Source organism: Echinops telfairi, unplaced genomic scaffold, assembly GCF_000313985.2.
Source record: "Echinops telfairi isolate 266 unplaced genomic scaffold, ASM31398v2 ScPeMD7_11;HRSCAF=52, whole genome shotgun sequence".
In the NCBI taxonomy this organism is placed as follows: domain Eukaryota; kingdom Metazoa; phylum Chordata; class Mammalia; order Afrosoricida; family Tenrecidae; genus Echinops; species Echinops telfairi.
The window spans coordinates 10,188,014-10,215,318 of record NW_022103908.1 but is presented as its reverse complement, the minus strand read 5'-3'; the positions used below and the strand labels follow the sequence as shown (position 1 = coordinate 10,215,318).

The window sequence follows — 27,305 nt, the reverse complement described above, 5'->3', positions numbered from 1 at the left end:
TACAAACTGCGCGGCCACTCTCCGCGCGCAGCTCGTGGCGCGAGAGGGGTGCGGTCGGTCTGGTGGGGGCGGAGCCTCGGCCAGGATCTCCCTCCTCATAGGCTTGTAGATCCGGCAGGGCCGGCCTTCCGGCCTCTGGATTGGCGGATGCGCTGCCAGTCAGCGCAGCGGACCCCGCCCCCTCGGAGTTGGGTGAAATACGGGCGCGCGTCAAGTGTCAGTAGTCGCGGGGCAGGTACGCGCGCTCGGAGCTCGTTCGTAGCGATCCGCGGCGGCAGGAGCGGGCTCTGAGGAGAGAGCGCGGCGGGGCGGGGCAGGGCAGGAGAAAGTGGCCGCCCGGAGGACGTCGGCGTGGACGCGTGACCGAGCGGAAGAGTTTTGCTTTTTCGTGCGCGCCTTCGAAAGCGGCGCCTGCTGCTGGCCGAGGGGTCCGACCGGAGCCCCCTCCTCCGCCCGCTGCCCCGCGCCGAGCTCGCCGGCCCGCGCCAGAGTGGGCCAGGTGGGAACCCGCGCTCGCCCCGCGCCCACAGCCGCCCCCGGCCCCCGAGTGCCCATGGCTACGCGGGTGCTGACCATGAGCGCCCGCCTGGGACCCGTGCCCCAGCCGCCGGCCCCGCAGGAGCAGCCCGTGTTCGCGCAGCTCAAACCCGTGCTGGACGCCGCGAACCCGGCCCGCGACGCGGCGCTCTTCCCCGGCGAGGAGCTGAAGCACGCGCACCACCACCCGCAGGCGCCGCCGCCCGCGCCCCCGCAGCCCGCGCCCGGCCCGCGGCTGCCCCCGGAGGAGCTGGTCCAGGTAGGAAGAGCCGCTCCCCGCCCCGGGCTCGGGCGTGTCCGCCGCGGCGACGGGCGGGCGACAGGGGCCGCTCCAGGCTGGGGCGCGCGTCGGGGCGCACCGGGAGCCTGCGCGGCCGGCCGAGCCTGGCTGCGCCCGGGCGCGCGCACGCGCGCTTGGCGGTGGGGCCGGGGCCGAACGAACGGGGTCCTCACCCCCGCCCCCCTTCGTTTCCCGGTGTCTGGGCGATACGAGCTCGGATCCCACGGCCGAGTTGACTTAAATCTCGCTATCACGCCCCCCTCTCCTTCCCGGTGCCAGGATGTTGGGGAGCCCCCCCCCGCACCCCTGACGGCGCCTCGGGTTCAGTAGACACGCAAGGTGGGGTGTTGGCTGGGTTCTCTTAGGGGTGCCAGTGGGAAGCTTCGAGCAGGTTCGGAGGCGATGGCGCGGCGGCCGCGTGTTTGGGAAAGGCGAAGGAAGGAAAGCTGAGGTTGTGGTGGCGAAGTTCTTATTTTTCCTGAAGAAAGGGCAGCAAGAGAGAAAAATGGGGGTGGTGGTGGTGTGCGCGTAAATTTCCTCCCTGAGCCGCGTTGAAAGCTGGCAGTTGGCTTTGCACTTGCCCAGCAGCCGAATTAGAGCAACCGCCTGTTTCTTTCGCCCACGCAGGGAGTCATATAGCCTAGAAAAACTTCCCGGGACTTTCAGCCTGTCCGAGGAAGGGGGAGAAAGGAAAAGGAAAAAAAAAATTGGAAACATACCCACATGCAAACAGCTGGAAGAGCTAAAATCAGAAACCACTAACCGCCACGCGAGCGCAGTGCACGAAAGGGTTTTAGGTCGGTTTCTCTCCGGGCAGTTCGCTTCGGGAGCTCGGTGGCGGGCCGGGCTTGTCGCCCAGTTCAGCGCCCACCCACCCCGGGCGCTGTGCTACGAGAGGGCAAGGGCGTTTGTCATTGCTGTGATTCACAGGACTGAAGCGTTCCTTTTATTTTTAAATCGAGTCTATTGGGGAAACCTCTTCCTCATCCACACCGGAGGAGGTTAGGAAGGAAACGCTGTTGAAATGTAGTGGCGAAAAAAGTGACTGGTGTGTTTACCGATGAAGCTGAATGTTAGGGCTTCTTTTCTCCTTCTGGAAGTAGCCTTTTCGGTGTTAAACAGAAGTGAGTTTATGTTGTACTGGGCGAGGAGATAGCTCAGAATCCACGGGGACATCCACGCTGACTGCTGTCCGAAGAAACCACCATTTGAAAGCTCTTGGATTAATTTCAGTTTGTCACTTTTCTGCTTGGGGACCCGGGGAGGAGGATTAGGGATGACTGAGCTTTTTTTACAGAGGAAGGGGGAATGTAGCATTGGGGCACTGAGAAGGACATGATAAATGTTTTGCTGATGACTGTGCTAGCAATATAGCAGCCTCTCCCCACCCACGGGCTCTTAGCACCACTCTACCAAGGGAGTGATTTTTCCCAACTAGGTAATTAAAGATCTGTTTCAGATAGGGATATGAATAGGAACGTTTCATTATCGTATTAACCAATTACAGAATCTGCTGATTAAAATCAACATTCAGATCAAATGTTGAATGAGAAGTCCTCCTTTTTTTCAGTGGATACTGTGTTTTGGTCAGAACACTGTATTTAAGTTTCCATTGAACTTTAAACAAGCAAAGGCACTGAAATAGCCAAGGAATATGTTTTAGATTAGGTTTTTCGGCAGTCTCTCCAAGTGAAAATCTTTGCCATGAATATTGAATATGTTTTTTCTTCTGGAGGTTTGGGGTGCTTTTTTAGGCAGTATTAAAATACTTTACTCTGATTGTAAAGCATCGAGGCAGGGAATCTCACTTGTATGTGAGTGATATTGTATTGCATCAGAAAGGAGAAGGGATGCCTTTCTGCTTCTCTTTCTTGATTTGCCTTTCACTTTGGGGTTGCTGGGGAAGCGATTTTGTCAAATGCAAGTTATATACAGAGTTTCACAAGGTTTTAAGGAACCAATTATTCCACAAATTGACAAAATAAACCCGGTGTGTTTATAAAAAAAACTCTTAGAAGGAGTTTGCCATTTATATTTAAAACAAATTGTGGGGCTGAGGGTGGGCAGGGTGGGGAGTTCTTTAGTGAGCAGTTGGGCTTCTCTGAGCTGATGATGGATCAGGTGGCTCACGTATGTATTTGTATCTCTCTCTTTTTTTTTAGACAAGATGTGAGATGGAGAAGTATCTGACACCTCAGCTTCCTCCCGTTCCTTTAATTCCAGAGCATAAAAAATATAGACGAGACAGTGCCTCGGTTGTAGACCAGTTCTTCACTGACAGTGAAGGGCTACCTTACAGTATCAACATGAACGTGTTTCTCCCTGACATCACTCACCTGAGAACTGGCCTCTACAAATCCCAGAGACCGTGCGTAACACACATCAAGACCGAACCTGTTACCATTTTCAGCCACCAGAGTGAAACGACTGCCCCTCCTCCGGCCCAGACCCAGGCCCTCCCCGAGTTCACCAGTATATTCAGCTCCCACCAGACCGCAGCTCCAGAGGTGAACAATATTTTCATCAAGCAAGAACTTCCTACACCAGATCTTCATCTCTCTGTCCCTCCCCAGCAGGGCCACTTGTACCAGCTCCTGAACACACCGGATCTAGATATGCCCAGTTCTACAAACCAGACAGCAGTAATGGACTCGCTTAATGTTTCCGTGTCCGCCGCCATGGCCGGCCTTAACACACTTACCTCTGCTGTCCCACAGACTGCAATGAAACCGTTTCAGGGCATGCCCCCTTGCACATACGCAATGCCAAGTCAGTTTCTGCCACAGCAGCAGGCCACTTACTTTCCCCCATCACCACCAAGCTCCGAGCCTGGGAGCCCAGATAGGCAAGCAGAAATGCTCCAGAATTTAACCCCACCGCCGTCCTATGCGGCCACCATTGCTTCTAAACTGGCAATCCACAATCCAAACTTACCTGTCAGCCTGCCCGTGAATTCACAAAGCATCCAGCCCGTCAGATACAATAGAAGGAGTAATCCCGATTTGGAGAAAAGGCGCATCCACTACTGTGATTACCCTGGTAGGTAATTTTACCTGGTTAAAGAAGCGATAGCTGTATTTGGGTTCTGTGTGCACAAGCACCCATCTCATAGCCACAGACTTGAAGAGATTTTAAATTTCCATAGGAAAGTATAGTGCTTGACAGTTGAAGAGAAATCGACTTTGTACTTTTCATATTCCAGTCGTATCCTTATTTGAATATGCAACCATTTAATTATCTGTTGCTTATTTTACATGTTTAAACAAAAATGGTTAAGTTGCTTTGGGAGAAAGACTGACCAGACTAATTCTTCTAGCCCGATGTTGGGTACAAGACTGTCTACAGCAGTGGTTCTCAACTTAATGTCCGCGACCCATTAATACAGTTCCTCCTCATGTTGTGGTGACCTCTCCCACAACCATAAAATTAATTTCGTTGCTACTCCATAGCTGTAATTTTGCTACGGTTATGAATCGGGCGAGTCCTGTGAAAGGGTCGTTCGGCCCCCAGGTTGAGAACTGCTGGTCTACAGGCTAGATTTAAGGATGGTACTAAAATAGGTAGCCCAGCAGTTAAGTGCTCCTCTGCAAACTATAAGATCTGGGTTGCACCCACCAGTGGGTCCACCAGAGAACTCTTCTGTAAAGAATTACGGCCTTGGGAGCCTGACGGGCAATTCTCCCCTTTCACCTGAGTCAGAATGGACTCAGGTAGTAGATAATGGAGTAATGCATGTATAAATAGTTGGCATATTCATTTCTCTGGTTAATATGGTGTATAACTTATTAACTGTGGTACATAATAAGGCATGACACGTGGAATTGAAAACACGAAATGGAAAGATGCTGAAATAGAGTCATGTCTGGTAATGCTTTAAGATTGTCATCCCTAGAGCCATTTCCATTTATCTAGCCTACATGCCATATATACTATGGTAGCTCTTGGGTAACTACTGTATGTGTTACTAGTTTGTAGCACCTGCTGGAGTGCAAACACATTTTCTGTTTGTAGCTTTGCCTTTTCTGCGGTGGTTGCTGAAAAGGTGATGGTGGAAGATGGATTGCTTTATGCCTTTTTTAATAAGGCAGTGGGGGAGGGCCCTTTAAAACTTCTTTTAAACCTGAAGCTTCAAATACCTCAGCTAGCATGAGAGATTTCTTTTAAAGCCAGATTTTAAACACTGAATCATCCAGTGTGAAGATTTCAAAAGGACCTCCGAAATGACAAGCTATTCTTCCTCTCTTTTATTTTAGGCTGCACAAAAGTTTATACAAAGTCTTCTCATTTAAAAGCTCACCTGAGGACTCACACTGGTATGTAATTTTCTTGTTAATTCTATGAGTTGTGTAAATAGTGTAAGTGGTATTCATCCTTTTAAAAGCCAACACGTGTTTGATCTCTTCTTTCTTCTGTCAACTTTTATTTTTTAATGGCCTACCTTTTCAGCACTGGCTTGGCTCAGAATCCAGCTCAGTAGAAAAGTCTGGTTCCAGGAAGGATGATGCTCTCTTCACTAAGACCTTGCCCTGTCACCTCACATAGAATTAATTACTTGCAAATCCAAACAAAAGCATTCACTAATGGATTTAAGAACATGCGAAGGGCACGATTCCTGTCTCGAAGGGAGAAAACTGTAACATCTATAAGGCCGGCTTTAAGTATTAAATATTTTTCCTTGCCGCATATAAAACTTAAGTGCTTATTTTGTTACCTTTAACCTCCCCTTTAGCCCCAAATGTCTGGGTCTAGCATGTTGTGTGTGCTTGCAGAAAGGTAAGGCTGCAGTTGCAGGACCAGGCAGTCCAAGAGTGGGTTGTGACTTATAAATTATTCTATACTTCACCTCAACCCACATTCAGAGACTTCAACTTGATTCTGCTTTAATGCGTGCTTTTAAGTTTAGCCCCATTAATTTTATAAATATTTGTCAGGTCTATAGCAATCACATTCAAAGCCTTTTTTAACCCATTTAAAGATGAAAGTAGGTGGCATATTTTAAAAGCCATCAAATACTGAAATGTTTCAAATACGTATATGGTTGCTATTTGTGCCTTCCTGAGAAAGAGCAGCCCTGATGGCAACCACGTACATAAAATGATTCTCCCCATCCCCCATTAACACAGCCCTACCTAAAGTTCAAAGACTAAGTTTGCTAATAAAAGCAATGACCTAGCAAAATGTATTATTCCATCATTGCTATGGAAACCAAGTATTCAACAGTGCCTTTGAATGGGTTGTTGGATTAGTGTGAGGACTTGAATCTCCCCAGGCTAGATGTTACTATGGAAATTGAGTTTTGATAAATGAAGCAGTTATCTCTAACTGCTGCATTAAAAAGTAAAAGCATTTGAACAAAGGTCAGTGCTGCTGATACAGGACTGGGAGGAATATGGTTGCAGACATTTTGTGTGCATGTTAGGAAATATTGTTTGAGGCCCTAGCGGTAGATAAACACTGCTTATGACAATCTAAATAGTGTGAGCTACAAGGAGGTAAACCCCAGGGATTTTTTTTTTTTTCTCGTTTTACTTTTGGGAAATTAGTCTCGAGGAAATAAGTAGTTTATTTAGGCCTGAGCTTTTTAGATCTAGACAAATTGATTCTGAGAAAGGAAGAAAAAAATGACACGAGCAGCCTAAGGTAGAATTGCTTACTTTTCTCAAACAAAAACTCCCATGATTAAATGAAGCATATAATCAAAATTCCACCCGAAACTCTTCAAAATACAAATGAACACCAAGAACGGTTCCATAGGTAGCAGAGCTAGATGTCCTTTACAGAATGTGTTTGTTGTCTTACCAGGAAGTTGAGAATGGGTTTTTAATCTGAGTGCTTTGACGAAAGGGTAGTAGGGGGAAGTATTTAGAGACATTCGAACTGTTTCTTGTTTGCAGTGTTTTTTCCCTTATTTGGAAGTCCTTGAATGGGAGATAGTAAGGAGGGAACTTACTATCTTGGGGTTAAAGTCTCCTAATAAAAGGAATACAATTGCATATATTGATGTAATCATTTGCTTATTGCAGGGATGTAGTCAAAACTATCAAAAGGCCTTTCAACTGTCAAGGGGTTAGTGCTCTAAATGCTTATACCTGGGATTCAGGAACTTGACCTGCAGGGAGAGAAATTTAATACAGGCTGGCTTGACATGCTTGTACTAATTAAAAACAAAAAAACAAAACAAAAGAACTAAAAAGAGGATCCAGGCCAAGTGTGGGTCCCCTACATCGACTTTTTCACCTGATCATAAACAGTGTGGCCTTCAACGTCTCATGAATGAGGCCTTGCAATCCAGTTAATAAAGTTTTGTTTGATAGTCTTTCAAATGCCTTGGGGAGGGTTTGTAGCTGACTTGTTCATCTGGCTAAACTTGTTCTGGGTAATCATAGCACATTGAGGTTGTTTTCTCCTCATTTCTAGTTTCCAGACAATGCTTTTAAAATGACCCGTGCCTCTCTCCTTGCATCCTCCCCACCTCCCTGCTGTTTTTAACCCAATCCTGAAGCGAGCTAAGGCTTGGGTGTTTTTTTTCCTTCCTTTTAAGGCCAAGGCAGATCAAGCAGTTTTTAAAAAATCTTCTGTCATTTTATGACTGCGCCCTCCCCCAAATTCCTCCTCACCTGGACGGACAGTGTACTCTGGGGACAGTAAAGAACTATCTATGTGGGGATGTTGTGTTTTGATGACATGAAATACATTAGCTTTCACATGATTGCCGCTTTACAGGCAGAATGTGAAACAACCTACCATTTTGTTGGAATATATATAATTGCTTTAAATGTCAAGTTACCCTAATGCTTTAAAAATGCAATTAAAACAAAACCAAAAAGCAAAAAACGACATCTGTTGCTTCATATGGATTTTTAGATTTTAACTACTAATTAATGTGCCTTTCCAAGGCATAGAGCCATTTTTTTTTTAACGAGACGGAAGAGAAGATACCAGTTTCTTGAACCAGAATTCTCATAGGACTCCATATTTTCTAAGTTCAATGTTTGATTTGTATATGAGAAAACATAAAATTAATAAAAAGTTCTGCCTTCTTTTAATGATTAGACTTTTTACCTGAAACTTAATTTGTCTGTTTTTTCTCTTTCACTTAAAGGCATGTGCGTGTAAGAGCACACATGCAGGCTTGCATGGCCACTCCTTATGGCTGTTCGTGTGTGTACGTGTGTACGTGTGTACCTTGCTTTTGGTTCGAGCTGTAACTTCTAGACAAGAGTGTCAATAAGTGATCTGTTTCCAAATCATGTTTGTCATTTTAGCAGTATTTGAATATGAGCAACGTATTAATAATAAAATAGGTATATACAATGTGTGTCCATAAGGGGTTATTATTAAACCCATTGCTATCATTCAGTTGCTCTTAAAGCATCTTTACAAAAGAATCTCCTGGTCTGTTTCTGGAAATTAACGTGACTGCAGTTGGAGGAGCCCTGGTGGTGCAGTGGTTACCGGTGGGGCTGCTACGGACGGTCGGAGGCTTTGTACTCGCATAGCCCACAGGGGCAGGTCTTCCCGTCCTAGAGAGGCGTCGGAACCAACTTGGCAGTGAGTTTGAACGTGCACTTGGAGTCAGAAGTTAAAAGCCAGGCAATAATAGGGGAAAAGAATAAGACTGAGGGCTTCAAAAAGCTTGAAAATTTGAAACAGTGAAGGGATTTTTTCATGGACCTTTCTCATTTTGTCTCGTACAAAGAATTTTGCTAGAACTGGATTTTTTCCCCCCTACTATCGCTGGTTTCTTAGGCCTAAAATTATCGCTTTTACATTGGAAGTGGGAAGAGCTTTGGAAACTGAATTTGTTGGTACTTTACGAAGGGAAGATTCTGAAAAAAGCAGTGCAGCAACAGATGGAAAGCTGAACCTGCGTGGTTTTATTTTATTAAATCTCAACGTGATGAAAGCTGTTGGGAAGTTGAAGTGAGGGCATGGTAACATTTTTCAAGTATTTGCCTATCAACGGTCTGTAATGGGCCTGACCTTGGCATTTACCCATGGAATATAAATTTGAGCCTGGGCCACATTTATACTTGGCTCAAACATCTCTCAGACCTGGACTGCCCCCCTGGACACTAAATGACTGACCACTAGTTCACCCCCAAATTACCTCCACCCCACAAAAATCCTTCAGGAAAAAAAAAGGAAACGTTATACATGAAATGGGTTATGAAGGACATTGAGCTATATTCGGGATCCCCTGTTCAAGAAAGAACTCTGCAATACACCGCGGAAAGATTACGCCCCAACCCAGAACCAAGCTGCTGAGCCCCTTTGCAGGAGTCTCCTCGTGCGCAGTTGGTGGTTGTGAGCTTTCAGGTCTCAGCTCAACTGGTAACCACCCGGGCTTCAGCATCGCTGTGAAGGGAACTAAATGATTGTTCTGCACCAGGTGCTTCTTAGGTAGAACACTTGATTCTTCGTGGCAGCTGATCATGAAGATGCCATGATGTGGTCCTTAAAAAAAAATCTACTTGGGAGCTGCCAAATATATAAACTCTTATAAAATGGTATTACTGGTATTCAAGTCCTTAGGTAGAAATTTCTGGTCTAGTCCTGTGTGCTGAACTCTTCACCCACTTGAATATATTAGGTTATAAATTTCAATTTAAAAATGCTGACAGTGTTCACCTTAAGGATATTTCCATTGCACCATGTATAAAAACATTGAGAATGTTCTCAATGGAAGCAATATATTTTGGAAGCTCAGACCTGAAAGACTTTAAAAAGTAAAGCAAGGATCCCCTTTTCATCAGAAACATCTTTTTTTCTCCCCAATGGAAACTTCTTATCTAGGGAGCTGGATCTGCATAAGGTAGAAAGAAAAATAAAAAGACTAGGTATGCTGGTTCAGACCCCTGGAAGGTGTTGGTGGGCATGAGAGCATAAAACAGCAGCTTTTTAGTGACTCGCTTGAAAGATTAACTTTGCTTTCAGGACTTGTTCTTTCATCTGAAGAACATTTACATAGAAGATTGATTATGATTAAACATTGTTTTGAGATGATAAACCTTATCATAGGTTAAGAATTTTAATTTGATTCAAGCAACCTTGTTGACTGATCACTGTGGAGAGTCCTAAAATGGAAAGGAATAATCTCTTCTTGTCCTTTTGTTCGTAAACTTCTCAGGGAAGATAGCATGTAAATAGATTACAGTAACCTCCCAGATTACGGGGTCCAATTTACAGAATAGTTGATTTACCAACTCACACTTGTCCCACAATTTTAAGGAACGTTTGTCTTCACTTTCAAAACCAGCCAATCCCCATTCACAAATTATTCTTCAAAATTCATCTTCACTTGCTGCACGTACTGCACTTAAATCCTTGAAAAGGCTTGGAGCCTTTTTTTTTTTTTTTTTCCACCAGGGAAGGCTGCATGAGGATCCGAATCACCTGTTCTGGGGCACATGTGAATTGGACTAAAGAACTCAGGTTGAAACAGATCTCTTTCATAACCTGGGGACCACTGGTGAATAGAATGCTTAAGTCGAGATAGAGATAATCGGTTGTGAAAATAGAATGTTGAGAGTAATATTTTTTTTAAATCATTTAATTTTTCAAGAACTTTTATCTGGCGCAGGTACTTTTAGCTCAGTAGAATATACTAGCTGGTTTTACTTGATGACCTACATCTTTTCTGGTGAAAGATTAGAAACAAAGTAATGGCCTACTTTAGTAAGACTATCTCTGTAGCAACATTCCTATTCTGTCAGCCTCTATTATTTATATTCAGGGATATCTAACAACTCATTAAGGATGAATTGCTGCCTTGTGCCTTAAAGGTGCACAGTAGGTAACACTTAAAACTTTTTGATTGCTTTATAAATGCAGACGTTACGGGTTGGGGCGAGTCTCCAGTCAGGGTAATCATGATAAATGAAAACGAAAAGGAAAGATATCTAGTTACTCAGTGCTAGAAAAATGAAAATAAAAAGGATTTTTCAATTTGGTTATGAAATGGCAAAATTAAAATCTTGAGACTTTGCTGCTCATTACTACCTTTTTTCTTTTTGTATTTAAAAAGGAAAAAACCAAAAAACTATCACTTTGGGTTCTTAATTACAGGAAAGTGAATCTGAGTAATGACTTCTTGTCAGGAGACTCAAGAGTTGGTATTTCATTTCATTAGCCCTATTAATTGACAGAGTAGCTTTTTTCATTGTTCTTGTCAAGAACCCGTAGAAGTCCCAGTAGCTTAGCAGCTCACTAGGACAGACTGCCAAGGGCAATCCTGACAGTGGGTTCACAATGTCCCTCCTTTAGCACTCCATGACTTTCTTGGGAAGTCTTTGTGCAGCACTGAGAACTCCAGAACTTCTTGGTTTTCATCGAGTTATTCTGGGATAAACTTCAGGAGGGACAGGAATTGACTGGAGGCTATTTGCTGTTTCTGCACATTGACCAGGTCTTTCCTTGGTGGGCCTAGGCAGCTTTGAAGCCAGGCAAAGTCTTGTTGCAGGTTGGACCACAGACAAACAGGGGGGCAATCTGACAGCAGCCCAAGATGTTTTCCCCTAGCTGAAACCTGCCTTCTTTTCGTATATGAGAATAACCCAGTAACATGCTAGTGTTAGGAAAAAATACAGCCTCACAGTAGAAATAGAAGGCAGTCTCTACCCTTGAGGAACCATAAAAGCTGGTTAAGGAGACAAAATACAGCGATTGGAAGCCTTCAGAAAGCAATACTCTATGTGCAAGTGCAAATCAATAGTTCAAAATGGAGTTAAGTGATGGGCATGCAGAGAAGTGGGATGACCGCTTGCTTGTGGACTGTTCAGAGGTTTTCTGGAAGGGGCATGGTGAGTCAGATGGAAACGTTTTGAAACGGAAAACTACTGACTTAGATAAAGAAAAATAAGAATCGGCCCAAATTGACCTCCCGCTTTATCTGTTGTCTTATACGTGTAAATATTTTCCCATGGCTTTCATATCTTGTTATAAGTCTTTCCTACGTTTAACTCCCAAGTTTCATAAATATGTAATGGTTGGGGCAGGGGATCTAATTGAATTGCATGAAAATTTTTTCCTCATGAAATCAGAGCTCATTTTTGAATCTCAAGGACTCTTAAATTCTAAGATTAGATTACGGATTAGCTATTAAAATAATTTTTTCCCAAAGTGTACATTGTTTCTCAGAACAGCATATAGATCTTAAATTTCTTCGGCCAGATAGGAAGTCTTGTTGATGTGGCAAGGGCGTTTATTTCAGGTCATGCACTCCTTTGTTTACTAACCATCAGCTTTAATTCGGTTGTGTTTGTTTGTTTTAGTTTTTAATCTTTGGTCAGATAAAATGATTGGCTTGTCTAACCATCACAAAAGTGATGTGTAAATTTACTGTAAACTTTATTAAGGTGACCTACTATGACTAGGAGAATCATTTTTCACCAGCAGGTTTTTTTCCCCTTTCCCCTTTTGTAAGAAGAATCTACCTGGAACAGTCTAGGAACGGGCCTTGCTATGAATCTATTGAGTATGTTCAGTAGAGCAGAGAAACCTCCCATTCCATTGTGAATGGGTTCAAATGACATTTCTTAAATGTATTCATCGGTGGGTTGTTGGGGGGGGGCTACACGACGCTCTGGGGGGGGGGGTGGAGATAATTTTTTTTAGTCTTGAGAGTTTTGCAGGCTTTTACTCCATACTGGTAGCCTCCTGAAAGACACTTAGCCTGGGGGAAAGGGTTGCTCTTAACTGCTATTGTGACTGACAGTGAACTCAGCTGTGGTTTGGGGGACCTACCAGTCTTGTACGGTGGGTCTGCCATACCAGAGGACTGCTTCTGTCTGGGTGGGGCCCATGTTTCAAACTGTCTTGGGGTGGGGGGGGCGGTTAAGGTCTGCTGTGAGCCCATTAAGCTGTTCTTTAGCTGACCTTCACAAGTGGCTTTATAATCTTTAAATAAATTTGAACACTATTTATGTGTTCCTTAAATCATTCACAGAGAGCATATTAGTGTTTGCTAATGGAAGATTTAAGTAGGACATTAAGGAAAGTGGCAGGTCCGAATCCTTAATGTAGAGCTCATTGTTTTTGCTTCCAACTACGGGGTTGTTGTAAGGATGAAGGGATGATAAGTGCCAGTGCTGGCCTATGTGCGCAAAGCTTTGTGCTTGTTCCTTCTTTTTACTGGTAATGTTCCTCTCGTTCTGTTAATTATACCAGTGACATTATTCATATGGATTCTGTTGACCTTGAACTCCCCTCCTCCCAACATCACCAATGATAGGCATTCTTAGCAAAATAGCCTCCTAATTTTAAAACAGACGGAGAAAGTGGGTGCTTTATTTGCGATAACTATCAAAGCTTGTTTTTCGTGCTGTACAAGTGGTCACCTTTTTGTTCTCTTTGCCTTTGGAAAGTTTCACATGAACAGTGTGAGAACTTAAAAAATACAGTTGATGTTGAAAGAACTTAACTAAATATTTTAAATTGGTGGTATTGGAAAGAGGTTCTGTAAAAATCCAATTAAACTTTTGAAAGCTCTGTCCTGCTGAAAGATAAAACTTAGAGGAAGTCACTTTGGTTTCCCAGAAGTACTTTGCATAGTGTTTCTGGCTAAGGAAGAAAGGCTTGAGCCTACTATTTGGCCCAAAGTTGGGTACCAGCTTCCTCTACGATGTTTGGCTTGAGCCGGGTCGACACCTGAACAAATCCCATAGAAACTGCCCCAAATGGGAAGTAGTTGTCCTTGCTTTCATAGTAAGACTTGGCCCCAGTAGCTGCAATTTCACGTACTCTAAGTATTCTTGGCTGGACAGCCTATAGACATGCATAAATTGGGAGCAAACCTAAATGTTTTAGGAACTTTAACGGCTACTGTGGTGTTAACACCAATCAGTAAACTTTAAAAAAACTGTTGGTGTCGCTTATTGCTTCATAGCCATAAAAGTACTGAACAAAATGTCTAGTGTCCCTTATTTATTACATGAACTCTTGAAAATTTCATTCTGGTGCACTTTAATTAAACAACTCAGAAGACTAGAGTGATTTCTTTTGAAATTGAGGCACTTCAGGAACTGTCTTCTTGCCTTGCCTCAGACATCAGAAATAACCTTTCTCTTTTCATTAAATGATGGCAAAATATTTAGCCCACATGTTTGTTTTGTTGCTTGTGGTTTGTTTTTTAACTACGGAAAAACACAAATACTCCTGTGTAAAAATTGTTTTTCAGTTTGATTTTCAAGAGTGATAGTTGGAGCCCCTGCCCTGTTGACTCGTTGCCATTAGGAGATTCTGTTAGTACAAGTGGTAATATTAATGTTTCTATTAATAACGCTTTATGCAATTATCAATGAAATCATTATTTCTCTGTTGCTTAAAACGGTATCAGCTTCGGGGAAACAAGCTTATTCAAAAATAATTCACAATTTCTGTGTATGATGGAGCTTCAAAAAGCTTATGGAAGTTGTACAATTGTGCTTGATCTAATTGAAGCAAGGGATTTTATATCTGTAAGAGTGCCAAATAAAATGATTACTTAAATTTAAAAATATATGTTAGACAATGTATATAGCTAACTAGGGAAAGTTAATAGAATTCCCCCCCCCCCAAATACAGTTTTATTAGCATTTCATCTGCATGATATACAATTCAATCATACCAAGAAGAGTTGTAAATTTATCACCACATTCAGTTTTAGGACATTTCTTCTTCCTAGTACTCATTGTTCATGTAATTTTTTTTCTAATTGTGGCAAAAAATATACACAAACCATTCTCCAATTCCATGGCTTCTAATTCAGTGCTACAATTACCTTTTCCATGTTTCCAACAACCTTTGAAATCCCCTTTATACTCTATTAGAATAGAGTGTGTAAGGTATGCTTATGGAATTTCAAGACTCGGTGTGTATCTGGACAGCAAAACTAAATGAAGCACATTTTATAGAAATTTCACTTGATGTAGACAGTATTTTCTGAGAATTTAGACTCAGCTGAATAACCATAAACATGGAATATAAGGTTCAAACAAGCAGAGAGGTAGGGTGGCTTTCTCTATGGTTCATATTATAGGAGAAGTAATTGTTCAAAGCAACGTTGAGGCTCTTTCCTGGATGAAGAAAACAATTAAAAAAAAAAACCCAGACCCCCAACAGCTTTAAATATTGTGACATTTAGAAATCTTGAGGGTGTAAGAGGTCACATGTCAAGCTTCCTCCCCACCCATGACAAAAAACAGCCCCCCGCCCCAACACAGATTCTTTGAAAATTATTTTAAAAAGATCACAGGAATTAATGCTTAGTGGGAGGTCTGGGATTTATTTAGAGGACATATGGCCATGATTATATAGGATTAATTAATTCCAAAGCAGTGTAAGTTAAGACTGTATTATAAATATTGAGTGGTTTTGAAAGATAAGCTAGGAAACTTTGGGAAAACAAGGGATGATGCAAATTTCGAGGTCCTCGAGTATCAGTTCCCTGTAGGACAAGAGCGGTGAAAGTATAGAGGAAGTTAATAGAATAGTTATTGTCTTGTTAGGTCCTACATTTTATATTCCATGAGGACAGACATTTTTGTTTTTGCTGTCCTGTCCCGACTGTCTTATCTAGGACATAAGGGACACATGGCAAGTAACTTATCTAGGATATAGCATACATATGGCACAAGTAACTTAGCTAGGATATAGCATACATATGGCACAAGTAACTTAGCTAGGATATAGCATACATATGGCACAAGTAACTTATGGGATGGACCTTATCTTTTTGGTACAACACTGCAAAGAAGTAGTAAGCAGATGTTAGAATTACAGTTTTAAGACTTTGCAAAGTTAACCAGTAGTTGACTTTTTTATCAGTAAGGAATTTTGGTTAATTGATTTATCTTGGTTAATTTCATCCATCACATAAAAGCTCCTCAAAGCATGAAGCAATAAACTTCATCAGTTCATATTTCCGATTTCTTTTTTATTCCAATTGAATAGCTTGTGGGCTTGTATTGCTAGTGGGAGTCAGAAAAGAGTGGGTGTTTTAGGGACCTTTGTGTTTGAAGTGATTTCTTTGCTGGAAGCTTCTGCTTGGCTGACTTTTGAAATATCCAGGACTAGTTTCAGATAAAACATGGTGATTATGGTACATTAATTTCATTGTCTAGATGATCCAAGCCGCTCCTCTGGGGTGGGCACTAATTATTTTTCTCCCACTGGCCATCTTCTAACCATTAGCCTCATCATAATTTAATTAGCTTGTTGATAACAGAAATTGTATTTAGCTAGTGATGACATAACTACCCAAGCTTACCAAGTCATTTTTGGACACTAAGTGCAATAGTAGTACACCTTAAAATAAAGAGCACTGGTTCCTTTCAAGCAGCCAGCTCAGTCCAACAGAGGTACACGAGATGCTTTTTTCATCACGTAGCTGGACACACGATCGTTCTATGTGATGGCAACCTCTTCACTTCAGGGGCTTGGAAAGTGCTTAATATTATTTAGTCCTGAATGTAATTCATTATCTTGCCCCCCACTCTTGAACCATGACTTTTAAATTTCTCCTAATTCCTTGGGGGGAGGGGGTGGGGGAGGGGGAGACGACAGTATTTATTTGTAATACATTTCGTTAGAATTGGCGTCCTCAACCTCCTCTTTGTTCATTCATTGCCACAGGTGAAAAGCCATACAAGTGCACCTGGGATGGCTGTGACTGGAGGTTCGCCCGGTCAGACGAGCTGACCCGCCACTACCGGAAGCACACGGGGGCGAAGCCCTTCCAGTGCGCTGTGTGCAACCGCAGCTTCTCCCGCTCCGACCACCTGGCCCTGCACATGAAGAGGCACCAGAATTGAGACCTCCTGCCTGAGGGGGTGCCCCATGCCTATGCAATCTATACTGACGTTATGCAGTTAATCTGGCAAAATTTAAACTACAAACTATATATATAAAGAAAAAAAAACTGGAAATGTATATTTTGTATATTTGAGAAAACAGGGAGAATACATTGTATTAATACCAAAGTGTTTGGTCCTTCTAAGAATCTGGAATGCTTGCTGTAATGTGTCTGGCTTTCCTCGAGCAGATTTCATCTCATGACAGGCAGCCCCATCTCACCGTGCAGCAGAGGGAGGAGGGGGGGAGAAAGGCAGGGGGCCGTGTGCAGTGTTTTACCTAAGCACCATCATTTAATATGGCGGTGTCTTAGTAAGCCAATCAGTTGGCAGGTATAGGAAGAGGGAGGAGGGAAGTCTGTATGTCAAGATTTTACTTGGCAGGGGGTACTCTTTTCAATATTAAGAATAATTCCTTTGAGGTGCCGAGTGTATGTGGCAATTCACAAATAGCCATTGAACAAATGTTTGTTTGTTTTTAATATGAGTTGCATATTTTGCTATTTGAAATTTTGTAAATATGCAAATCAGCTTTATAGGTTTATTACAAGTTTTCTAGGATTATTTTGGGGGAAATCATAATAGTAATTCATTTGAAAATGAGCATGAGTATATTTACGCTTAGAATTTGTGGTAAGATGCCACTCAGAATGTTAACCAAATTCATCTCTTTAGGGTGGGGGACAGAATCATTCAAAATGAACGTAAGACAATTTCATGCACTGATCAAAAGAAGATTGTTTTTATTTAAGTAAAGACATTTTGTGAATTGTGAACTCGAGCTTAAGGTTACAATACAAAAAAAGTTTAAACCTCTTACAATAAGCTACACAGTATCATTTTTTGAAAAAAAAAAAAAAGGATTTACGACTTAGTTTTCACATGGTATTGTTGGACTCACGATGCTGTTTTCATGTACCGAAACATGTGCTCGTGTGATACTGTTGGTGCAAGGCCAGTTTATATGGATTTTGCATGTGATATACAGTGAGACACAGTAATTTTACCTAAATTACAGTGCTAATCTATTGTTAATACTGACTCAGTGTCTGCCTTTAAATATGAATGACATGTTGAAAACTCTTAAGGAAGCAAGTGTAACATATATGCAATATAAACTAGTAATGTGATGCTGATGCTGTTAACCAAAGGGCAGGATTCAGAAGCAAAATGCCAAAAGGGGTCTTAATTGAAAATTAAATTTTAATTTTGTCTTTAAAATATTGTTTATCTTTATTTATTTTGTGGTAATATAGTAAGTTTTTTTAGAAAACAATTTTCATAACTTGATAAATTATAGTTTTGTTTGTTAGAGAGTTGCTCTTAAAACCTGTGTAAATAGTTGAAAAATGGTGTAAATAATTTTGTAAGGCTTCAGATGTTTATACATGGAAACATACATACATAAAAAGCATAAATCAGTTGCTGTTTTGCTTCTTTTCCCTCTTATTTTTGTATTGTGGTTATTTCCTATGCAAATAATGGGGCAAACAGCTGTATAGTTGTAGAATTTTTTGAAAGAATGAGATGTTTATATATTAACGACAATTTTTTTTGGAAAATAAAAAGTGCCTAAAAGAATTCATGTTTTGCCTTCCGTTCTTTTTAACCTGGAGTGTGGAGAACAGCAAATTCCGCCCCATAGCAGTTACTGAGACGTGAATATTGGATCCGGGCAGTTAAAGTAACCCAGTTCTCAGACATTACCCTTTCTGTTGTGCTTCTAGTGGAGTTTGGGTTAAAAGGTTATTCTCCACTCAGCAGTTTATATCTACATTTTTGTTTTGAGGTAAGTGGTCACGATCCCACAGCTCTCGCATTGCCTCCTGGGGTTCCCAGTTTTCGCTCCTCTTTCCTGCCCTTTTCTGCTTCTGAGCCTTTGTTTTGGGGAAAGTGATTCGTGTTTGCTGTGGTTGGCTGTTGTGAGGAGTCCACTCCTCCCTGGTGTTCATTTTAGTTAACTTCTCTGGAAATTGATCCCTGCTTGATGGGTTCAATTCCAGGCTTAAAGGGTGCCTGAGAGCCACAGGGGTGCTCCACTAGTGCCTTATCAGACCAGTAAGTATGGCCTTATTAATTATTTTTGTGTTACATTTCTCCTACAGCCAGGGCATTCTCTTGTGATCCTATTTTTTTTTTTCTTCAGTTGGGGAGATAATACCAATAGTTGTATCTTAGATGTCACACTCAATTAAAAAACATTTAAAAAATCATTTTATTGGGGCTCCTACGATTGTTATCACAATCCATACATCCATTGTGTCAAGCACATCTCAAAACATTTGCTTTCTACTTGAACCCTTAATATCAGCTCTTCATTTCCCCCCCACTCTCCCCACCAAATTTTAAATTTAAAGAGTCTATTAATAAGTTCCCAAAGTAAGATATTTTTGTGAGCTGTGTTGTGCCAGTTAACTTAATCCTAAGCCCCCAAGGCCAATGACTCACTACCCAAAGTATTTGCTTATTGTAAGATGTGTTTAGGACTTTGCCAATGTGTGCTGTACTATATCCATGGATATATTTGCAGCAGACGCAAATACAAAGGGGTTTCAGAAAGCTGATGGGAAAGTAGGAAAATACCATGCAATTTTACCACAAACTCTTTGAAGTCCCCTTGTACGCAGGTAGAAATACCTTCTGTCATACCTATGTGTACTCATGGGCACACCCCCATGTGCCTTCCCTAATCGGCTCAACTTGCATGCCTACCTATTGTTATTCTTGTGAGATTGTGTATACGTGTCATTGTCTTTTACTGTCCATGCAACTCCCAGTGTCTACCTTTTGCCTTGGATATGTGCTGGTCCCTGTAGAAGTTTTCTTAAGAGCCACATTGAACCCCCAATACCTACCTTTGAGAGATGAGACTTTTTTTCGTTACAAGTACAAGAAGAGACAGGATTCATGGATACTGACATTTATTCTAGTCATGACAAGACACTGCCAGCACTATCAAAATCATTAGCTGAAAATAATACTGTAATTTGCTAGTATGGCGATATCCGAGGCAAACAAAACTGCATCTTTTAAAGACTGAACCCTTGAAATTTTTTATTTTTACCGCCCAACAGTGAAAACCATACCCAGGGCCTACCTCTTGGCTCATAACATTCCTCCAATAAAATGAAACCAGCACTTTGGGGGAGGCGGTGGGGGAGGGGCGGCTGCTTCTAAGACGAGATCAAACACCTTGCAGTGCCAGAAAGTAAGGAAATGCCCAGACTCAAGTGGGCACAGTGGTAAGGGTGTCATGCAGGCCAGAAGAAATGGAGTTGTAGTCAAAATGTAAAATAAATATTCATGGTTCATGTAAATAATTGAATCTTTAAATGGCTGAAAGAGCTCTAAAGAGGCTTGTATTCATTGTAGCTCCCTCGCCTTCAAGGAATGGAGTGTGACTTCGCAAATGCAGAGAGGATGGTGAGTCCAATCTGGAAAGGTGGGGGCAGAGTGACCACAGTGGGAAATCTTGCCGAACATTACGTTAGCCAGATGATGAAAGGGCGTATCAACGGGGATAGGCCACGTTGACCACAGGTCCCACAGATACCAGAGAATTGCCTGTTTCCTCCGATATCTTCCCCTCAGTTACCCACTAAGCCCATGGCCCAGTCTAATCATGCGAAACATCAATCGCAACTGAGGGACAAGCCTACAAAACACCTTTCAGAAACCAAGGCAAGTCTGCTACACTGTAACCGGCCAGGGGAACCTAATGAGACAATGACTAAATCAAGGGAAGGTGTTGTCCCAGATAGAGTCTTGAAAGGACATGAGGAAGACGGGGAAATCGGAATAAAGCTCTGCGTTTTAGTCAATACTCTGTCGATATTAGTTGATTAATGGTGGCCCATGACACAGCACTCTGCTGGTAGCTGGAAGGTTGGCGGTGTGGCCCCGCCTCGCAGCAGCTCTGGGGGAAAGATGTGGGGATCAGCGCCCGTTTGTAAGCATCACGGTCTCGATCCCCTTCTGGGCAGGTCTGCCGCCTTACAGGGGGTCCCTGGGAGTCAACAATCAACTGGAAGGCCCTAACAACCCGAGTGACTAACACCATGCTGGTGCTATGTTTAAGGGGCGCTTGGGTTAAACACTGAATTGCCGCCAATATAGCGAGTCACAAATTCTGGTTTCGCAGCACATATAAAAGGCACGATTGCACTCTAGCCTGTGATGTGAACCAAACCTTCAGAAAAGGTTGGAACTAGTGAGAATTACGGGAATGGGGAACGGAGAGGCAAGCGTGTGCGTGGGGAAAATGATGTGTCTAGAGTTGATGGAGCAGAACTGTCAAAAAGCCTTCTGTTTGGCACATCGAGGAGCACAAGAACGTGACCCTGGTAAACTGAGACAGGTCTCCACTGGCAACTAAAGACACTTGGCAAACCAAGTTATTAACAAACAAAAATTAAACGCAAGGACTTTTATAGAACAGAAGCTTGTAGGTAAAGATCGTAGATGGCACAAAACTCATTTTACAACTTATTCAATTTCTACTAAAGTGGAGGCCCCTGACACCTTTGGCTAGAAACCTGTGGAGAAAACCTAAGAGCGGTCACCAAATTCGGAAGCTTCAAGTCAAGAACTGACCTCAAAAACAAAACCAAGAAAATCCCAAACTTACTGCGATTGAGTTGACCTTAGAAGACAGCACGGCCGGGAGGGGTTTCCACGGCTGTAAATCTTTGAGAGCAGAAAGCTCCATCTCTTGCCCTGGCAGCAGCTGGTGGGTTCAAAATGCTGACCTTATGTTTAGCAGCCCGCTGTGTAGCACACTGTGCCCCCTACAACATCCCCAAAGGTCTCAGGAATGGGGTGCCACCCGTACTTCTGGAATTGGAGCTAAGATCGGGTATTTGAGAGCTGGTCTAAACCAACCAACCAAATTCACTGCCATGGCGCGATTCCAACCCATGAACCTCATAGGACGGGAGGAGCCCTCTGGGTTTCTGAGACTGGAGACTTTATGGGGGCAGAATGCTGTCTTTCTCCAGGTGGTGATTCCAAGCTGCTGATCGTGTGGTCAGTAGCCCAACTTGTAAGCAATTAGATCTCAAGCTTCTCTTGTCCCTGTGAATAGAGAAAATTCAGCTAGTCCCCACTCCAGTAAAAAAAGAGGTTTTAATGTCCCGTCCCCCACCTCCTGCCCCCAAGAAATGGTCTCTAAATGAATGGAAACAGGCCCAGTTGAATGTCATATAGAAAATAAATGTTTTGAGAATGATGATGGCAACAAATGTGCTTGACACAATGGATGAATGGATGGATGGATTGTGATAAGAGTTGTATGAGCCTCCAATAAAATGATTTTTAAAATATTGCCTTTTAAGGCAACCATGCTAAAAAGCCTTGCTTAGAAATAGGTAGCAATAATTAATTAATAGCCGTAGATTTGTCTTGATTTTTGGACCATGGTAAATAAGTAAGTTATATACACATAAAGGAGAAGAAGAAAAGAAATATGGTGGAACTGTACATTTTGACTGTCGCGCCGTGTCACCTCTCTTTGCTCCTTGCTTCCTGGTGCCGTGGGGTAGCCTCTGGCTGCTAGGCAGAAAGAAGGACAGCATGAACCCAGCAGTCACTTGAGGAAGAAAGATGTTGGTCATCTGTTTCCATAAAGACTACACCCACCCACTGCCACTGAGTCGAATTCAGACTCGCGGCAAAGCTCGAGGACAGAATAAAACGGTCTCGGCACGTCTCTAAGGCGAGAAGTCTTTCTTTATGGGCACAAACAGCCTCAAAGTTTCTCCATGGAGCTGCCGCTGGTTTCCCACTGCTGAGCGTCCAGCCAGCAACCTGCCACGGCCGCAGAGCTCCTGTACAGATGATAGCCCTGCGGATCCGATGGGGCAGGTCCACTCTGTCCTGGAGGGTAGCCGGCTGTCAGAGGAAGCACAACGGCAGCAGATTTGCTGATAAAATTTTGGTTCTCAGAATTCTAGGGATAGATGGCCTTCACCCGCTAAGCAAGAGACCGAAATCCACTTCAGAATGTGCTTGCCCCAGCGAAAGAGCTGGAAGACTGAAATGTTTCTAATAACATGGCCCAGTCAGGTCACCTCACAGAGAAACCCAGACACGACAGCCTCACATGCATGCTCAGAACTTCTGGTAAGCTGCTCAGTAAATTCTTTAGAAATAGTTAACAGAGGACCACGGTTTCCCAGATAGCTCAAAGATAAAGTGCAAAGAAGAAAAAGAACAACTTGGAGAAAGAGACGACTATGGAAGATGGTTAGCCTGGTAAAATAGAAAGAAAGTATTATGAATAGCTGCAGACAGATTGGGAAAATATGGTTACTGTGAAAAAATTCAGGGTACTTTAAAGAATAGCTGGAGAAAAAGACAATTAAAATTCCACAGCACAGATGAAAGGCACAAGAGTAGAACAAAAAGGAGTTATGTGCAAGGGAAAATAAATCAGACTTCCAGTCCTAGAAAGTTTCAGAATGAGAATAGAAAATATAGAAGTAAAGGAATCTTAAAATGAATCTTACAGCTACAGGGCATGACTCTCAGGGTTTAAAACCCTCTGAAAGCCCCTCCACATCAGTGTAAAACAGACCCACATCAGGTGAAATCTTAAGTCCAAGAAGAAATTCCTGAGAAAGGGAGGGCGGGGTGGGGGGGGGGAGAATGAAAGTCACATTGCAAGGAAGCAAGGACTACAGACACGAGAGAGCTGCTGTAGAATTCTGAAAAATGTTTGATCTGGAATTTCATAACCTGTCTCTCTATCAATCGAGTGTGAAGAAAGATATTTTGTGGGTTCTCAAGAAAGTTCACCTTTTTAATCTCTCAAGAAGGTACTAGAGCAGCGGTTCTCAACCTGTGGGTCGAGACGCCTTTGGGGATCGAACGACCCTTTCACAGGGGTCGCCTGATTCATAACAGTAGCAAAATTATAGTTATGAAGCAGCAATGAAAATAGTTTTATGGTTAGGGAGTCACCACAATATGAGGAACTGTATTAAAGGGTCGTGGCCTTAGGAAGGTTAAGAACCGCTGTAAAAGGCTGCCTGGGACCACAAATGAAGAAGTAAACCAAGTAAGCGAAGCGCAGGGGCTCACCAGGACCCAGCACAGATGGAGGTGAAAGGAATCCCTCGGAGCAGGGGTGAGGGGGGTGGAGAAAGGAGATCCAAGTTGGATAGCGCTGGAGCAGGTGTAAAGGGCAACCATCCAGATTGGACCAGGTTAGGATCCTTGGGACATTCTCCCCCAGGATCCAGAAACTGATAGTGTATCTGATGTGTAGGAATTCATTTGAGGCGATAAGACCAGGAATCTGCAGAATACAGCCCGTATTCCAAATCAAACCTATGACCTAATTGGTTTTCCGCACCCTCCTACCCGTGAGCTAAGAAGGAGGTACACATTTTTAAAGGGTTGAGAGAAAAAGAAAAACATCGAGAACGTGAAAGAAACTCTAGGTGGGCAGCATAAGCCAATGTGGGCAAGTGTGCAGGTTTTCCTACTGCCAGGACGTTCGGTTGCTACTGGCTGGATCCCAAATGGGAGGGTCAATCGGACCAAACAGCCCATGTGGGCACAGTTCTGAAAGCCAGTTCTTTTGGAGGCACTACCAAATTAATGATGGACGCCAAACTAATGGTGGACACCCCCCTAATGGTGCACACCCCTAATGGACACCACCCAGGAAGTGTCGAGAGTCCGACTGATCTTGAACAATAAGAAAAGGGCAGCCTCTGTGCCCAAGCAAAGGTGCTGGCATCTGACTGAGGAAACCCAGGGAGCGCCCTGGCTGCTGGGTTGGGTCTCAAGATCATGCTGTTGGGACACTCTTAGAGTCTGCTGTAAGGTTGTCAGAGGAGCCCATGTGTCCCTTTGGGCCTTATTCAAAGGCAAGAACAGGCCAAGATGATATGCTTTGGTGATGAAATTGTAGTAATACACTTTCTTTTGCCAGAAACGAAAGGAAGAGGGAATCCAGGGCAGATGAACCCCTCAGGACCAGTGCTGAGAGTGGCGATACTGGGAGGGTGGAGGGAGGGTGAAGGAGAAAGGGGGAACCAATGACAAGGATCTATGTTTAATCTCCTCCCTGGGGGATGGACAACAGAAAAGTGGGTGAAAGGAGACAGTGTTAAGACATGACAAAATCATAATAATGTATAAATTACTAAGGGTTCATGAGGGAGGGGGTGGGGAAGGAGGGAGAAAATAAGGAGTTGATACCAAGGACTCAAGCAGAAAGCAAATGCTTTGAGAATGATGATAGCAACAAATGTACAAATGTGCTTGACACAATGGATGGATGGATGGATTGTGATAAGAGTTGTACAATCCCCCATTTCTCCTCCTTCTCTTCCCCCTCCCAGCCTGATGGCCAGTGGCTCTTCTCGTGGAGACCCTGGTGTCTGCTGGGGAAGGAAAAACCAGGAGGGATCCAGGGCTTGCACTGCGTGGATCTAAGCCAGCCGGGCCAGATGTACAGTAAGTTCCTGGAGAGTCTGCCCGGCCTTGGAGAAGGGGAAAAAGAACCTGAGCCCATTAGGTGGGCAACATTATTTAATAAACAAGAACAGACTGAACAGGAAAAAAAAGAGTTGTATGAGCCCCCAATAAAATGATTTTTAAAAAAAGAAAAAGAAAAGAAAGAAAAAACTACAGTGGATAGCAAAGCCTAAAATAAATGTCTCCTTTATAGGAAAATATTTGCGAATTCTTGATGTAGACAACTGGTAGAGATTTCAAAGTTTAATTGAAAGTTTGCACATTAAATAATTTTTAAAAAGCCATGTGCATAGTTGTTCATCCTAAGTAAAATTAATCATCTTTATTACATGACTCAGTTCCAAATGAGGAATACATACTTATAATAATGCCAGTTCTACCTCAGGTTATCAGAGAACTCTAATGGAGGTATAAAAAGAACACGTATGTAGAAAGGTAGTAGGAGTGATAAGGGAGCGAGCTAAATTTGTATTCTTTGCATTGAGAATTCAAGACAAATGCATAAATTGGAAAAATAAAGAGGCAGATAGGCAACCGTGCTGTGTAGAAATATGAAAGTACATACCTATGAGCAAGAGAAAGTTGAATATGGAGTGCCAGCAATGGCTGTTACCTGATGGATTCATGGTTTGGCCGTCCTGTACACTCTTGGGAGACACGTGCATCAGCTGGCCCCTGTCAAACCGCACCGCCATGGAAACTAGGGAGCATTTCTCCTCTGTCCTACAGGGTCGTGCGGAGGCCCATGGTGGTGGGTTTGCTTGCTTGCTTCTTGGTGACGGTGTGGGGAGATGGCAGATGGAAGGAAGTAGCAACTGCTACTTTTCATAGAAAAGGCCGAGATCCATTTAACTTTTAAAACTCTGTAAGACTCAACGGGAGAAGAAGGTGGGGGTGAGGAGAAGCTCATCAGAAAGAGTGAGTTGGATCTTCCGTGATTTGTTTAGGAACTGCTGAACCTTTTCTGGTGGTTGCCTTGAATCTCTCATTTCACCCCCCCTTTTTGATGGTGGATGTGAGGACAGGCTCTTTTTCTCGTGGAAAGGCCAGCAGTTGGGACCCCCCAAAACAAATGCAAAGCCAAAAGAACGAACACTCACACTGACACTCACACTCAAGGAAGTGCAAGTTATAGGAAGGAGCTAGGAATAAATGGCGTAGTGGTTCGTCCGCAGGTCGAGCCTCCGCAGAGGCTCCCTGGGAGAGAGACAAGGGTTCCTACGCCAGTGACGAGTCTCAGAAACTCGCGGGGGCAGTTGTACCCTGTCCTATGTCGTCATCCACTCACTCAGTGGCAGTGAGTTTTGGGGTTAGGTACAATGCTTCTTGGAGATGATTATACAGTATGGTTGCAAGCCATCTGCATTTAGATACGAATTCGGCTGTAACCGCAATGTGAGCAGGCCGAATGCAAACACACCGCGAACAAAGAGGAGGAGGCTGTCTGGTCCTGAAAAGACGTAGACTTGGGAACCCCTCACGGGGTTGCTGCGAGTTAGAATGGATGGCATGGCAGGGGATTGGGATGATTAGAAAAGATGAATATACAAGGCAGTGCTGTTATTTTGAAAAAAGTCAGCGAATGTCTATATGCTTCTTGATTGTCCATACTGAGCCTGGTCCACTATCCCTGCTCACTAAATATGTATTGAATAAATAAAGAAATCTGTAAAAATCCTGGAGAACGTGGAAGAAATGTGAGACTAAGAAAATCAGAGTTATCTAAATCTGACTAACATATAAACATGGGTCAGGAATTCCTATGAGAAACTTAAAAAAAGCTATTGTTGATGTGTTCTATTAGGAGATGTTTGGCACTCAGAATAAGATAATTCTCAGGTTTGTAGCTTATAAAGTTGCAAAATGCTTTTGACAATACGGACCTGCTGAGTTATGAGTGTACCAGGCTCCTGACAGTAGGCTTCAAGGCCACGTTGAGCATCCTTTGGACTTAAATAACTTGCTAAGTACATCGATCTCTTATATGCCTAAAAGAAACAAACATTAAAAGATGCTTGTGATCTTCATTCCTCTTTGACCCTAAAACAAGGAAAACGCAATGTCCTCCGTAATTTTTTTAAATCATTTTATTAGGGGCTCATACAACTCTTATCACAATCCATACATACATCAACTGTGTAAAGCGCATTTGTACATTCATTGCCCTCATC

The 27,305-nt window shown here is 43.0% G+C and overlaps 1 protein-coding gene across 1 annotated transcript; it reads left to right on the top strand.

The window, feature by feature from the left end:
- The first annotated feature begins 553 nt into the window (after positions 1 to 553).
- Positions 554 to 18,228, top strand: KLF5 (Kruppel like factor 5). The gene is made up of 4 exons (XM_004711252.2): positions 554 to 796; positions 2,980 to 3,856; positions 5,071 to 5,130; positions 16,430 to 18,228. The coding sequence occupies exons 1-4, from the start codon at positions 554 to 556 to the stop codon at positions 16,606 to 16,608; spliced, it is 1,359 nt and encodes a 452-aa protein (XP_004711309.1). The 3' UTR covers positions 16,609 to 18,228.
- Positions 18,229 to 27,305: the final 9,077 nt, after the last annotated feature.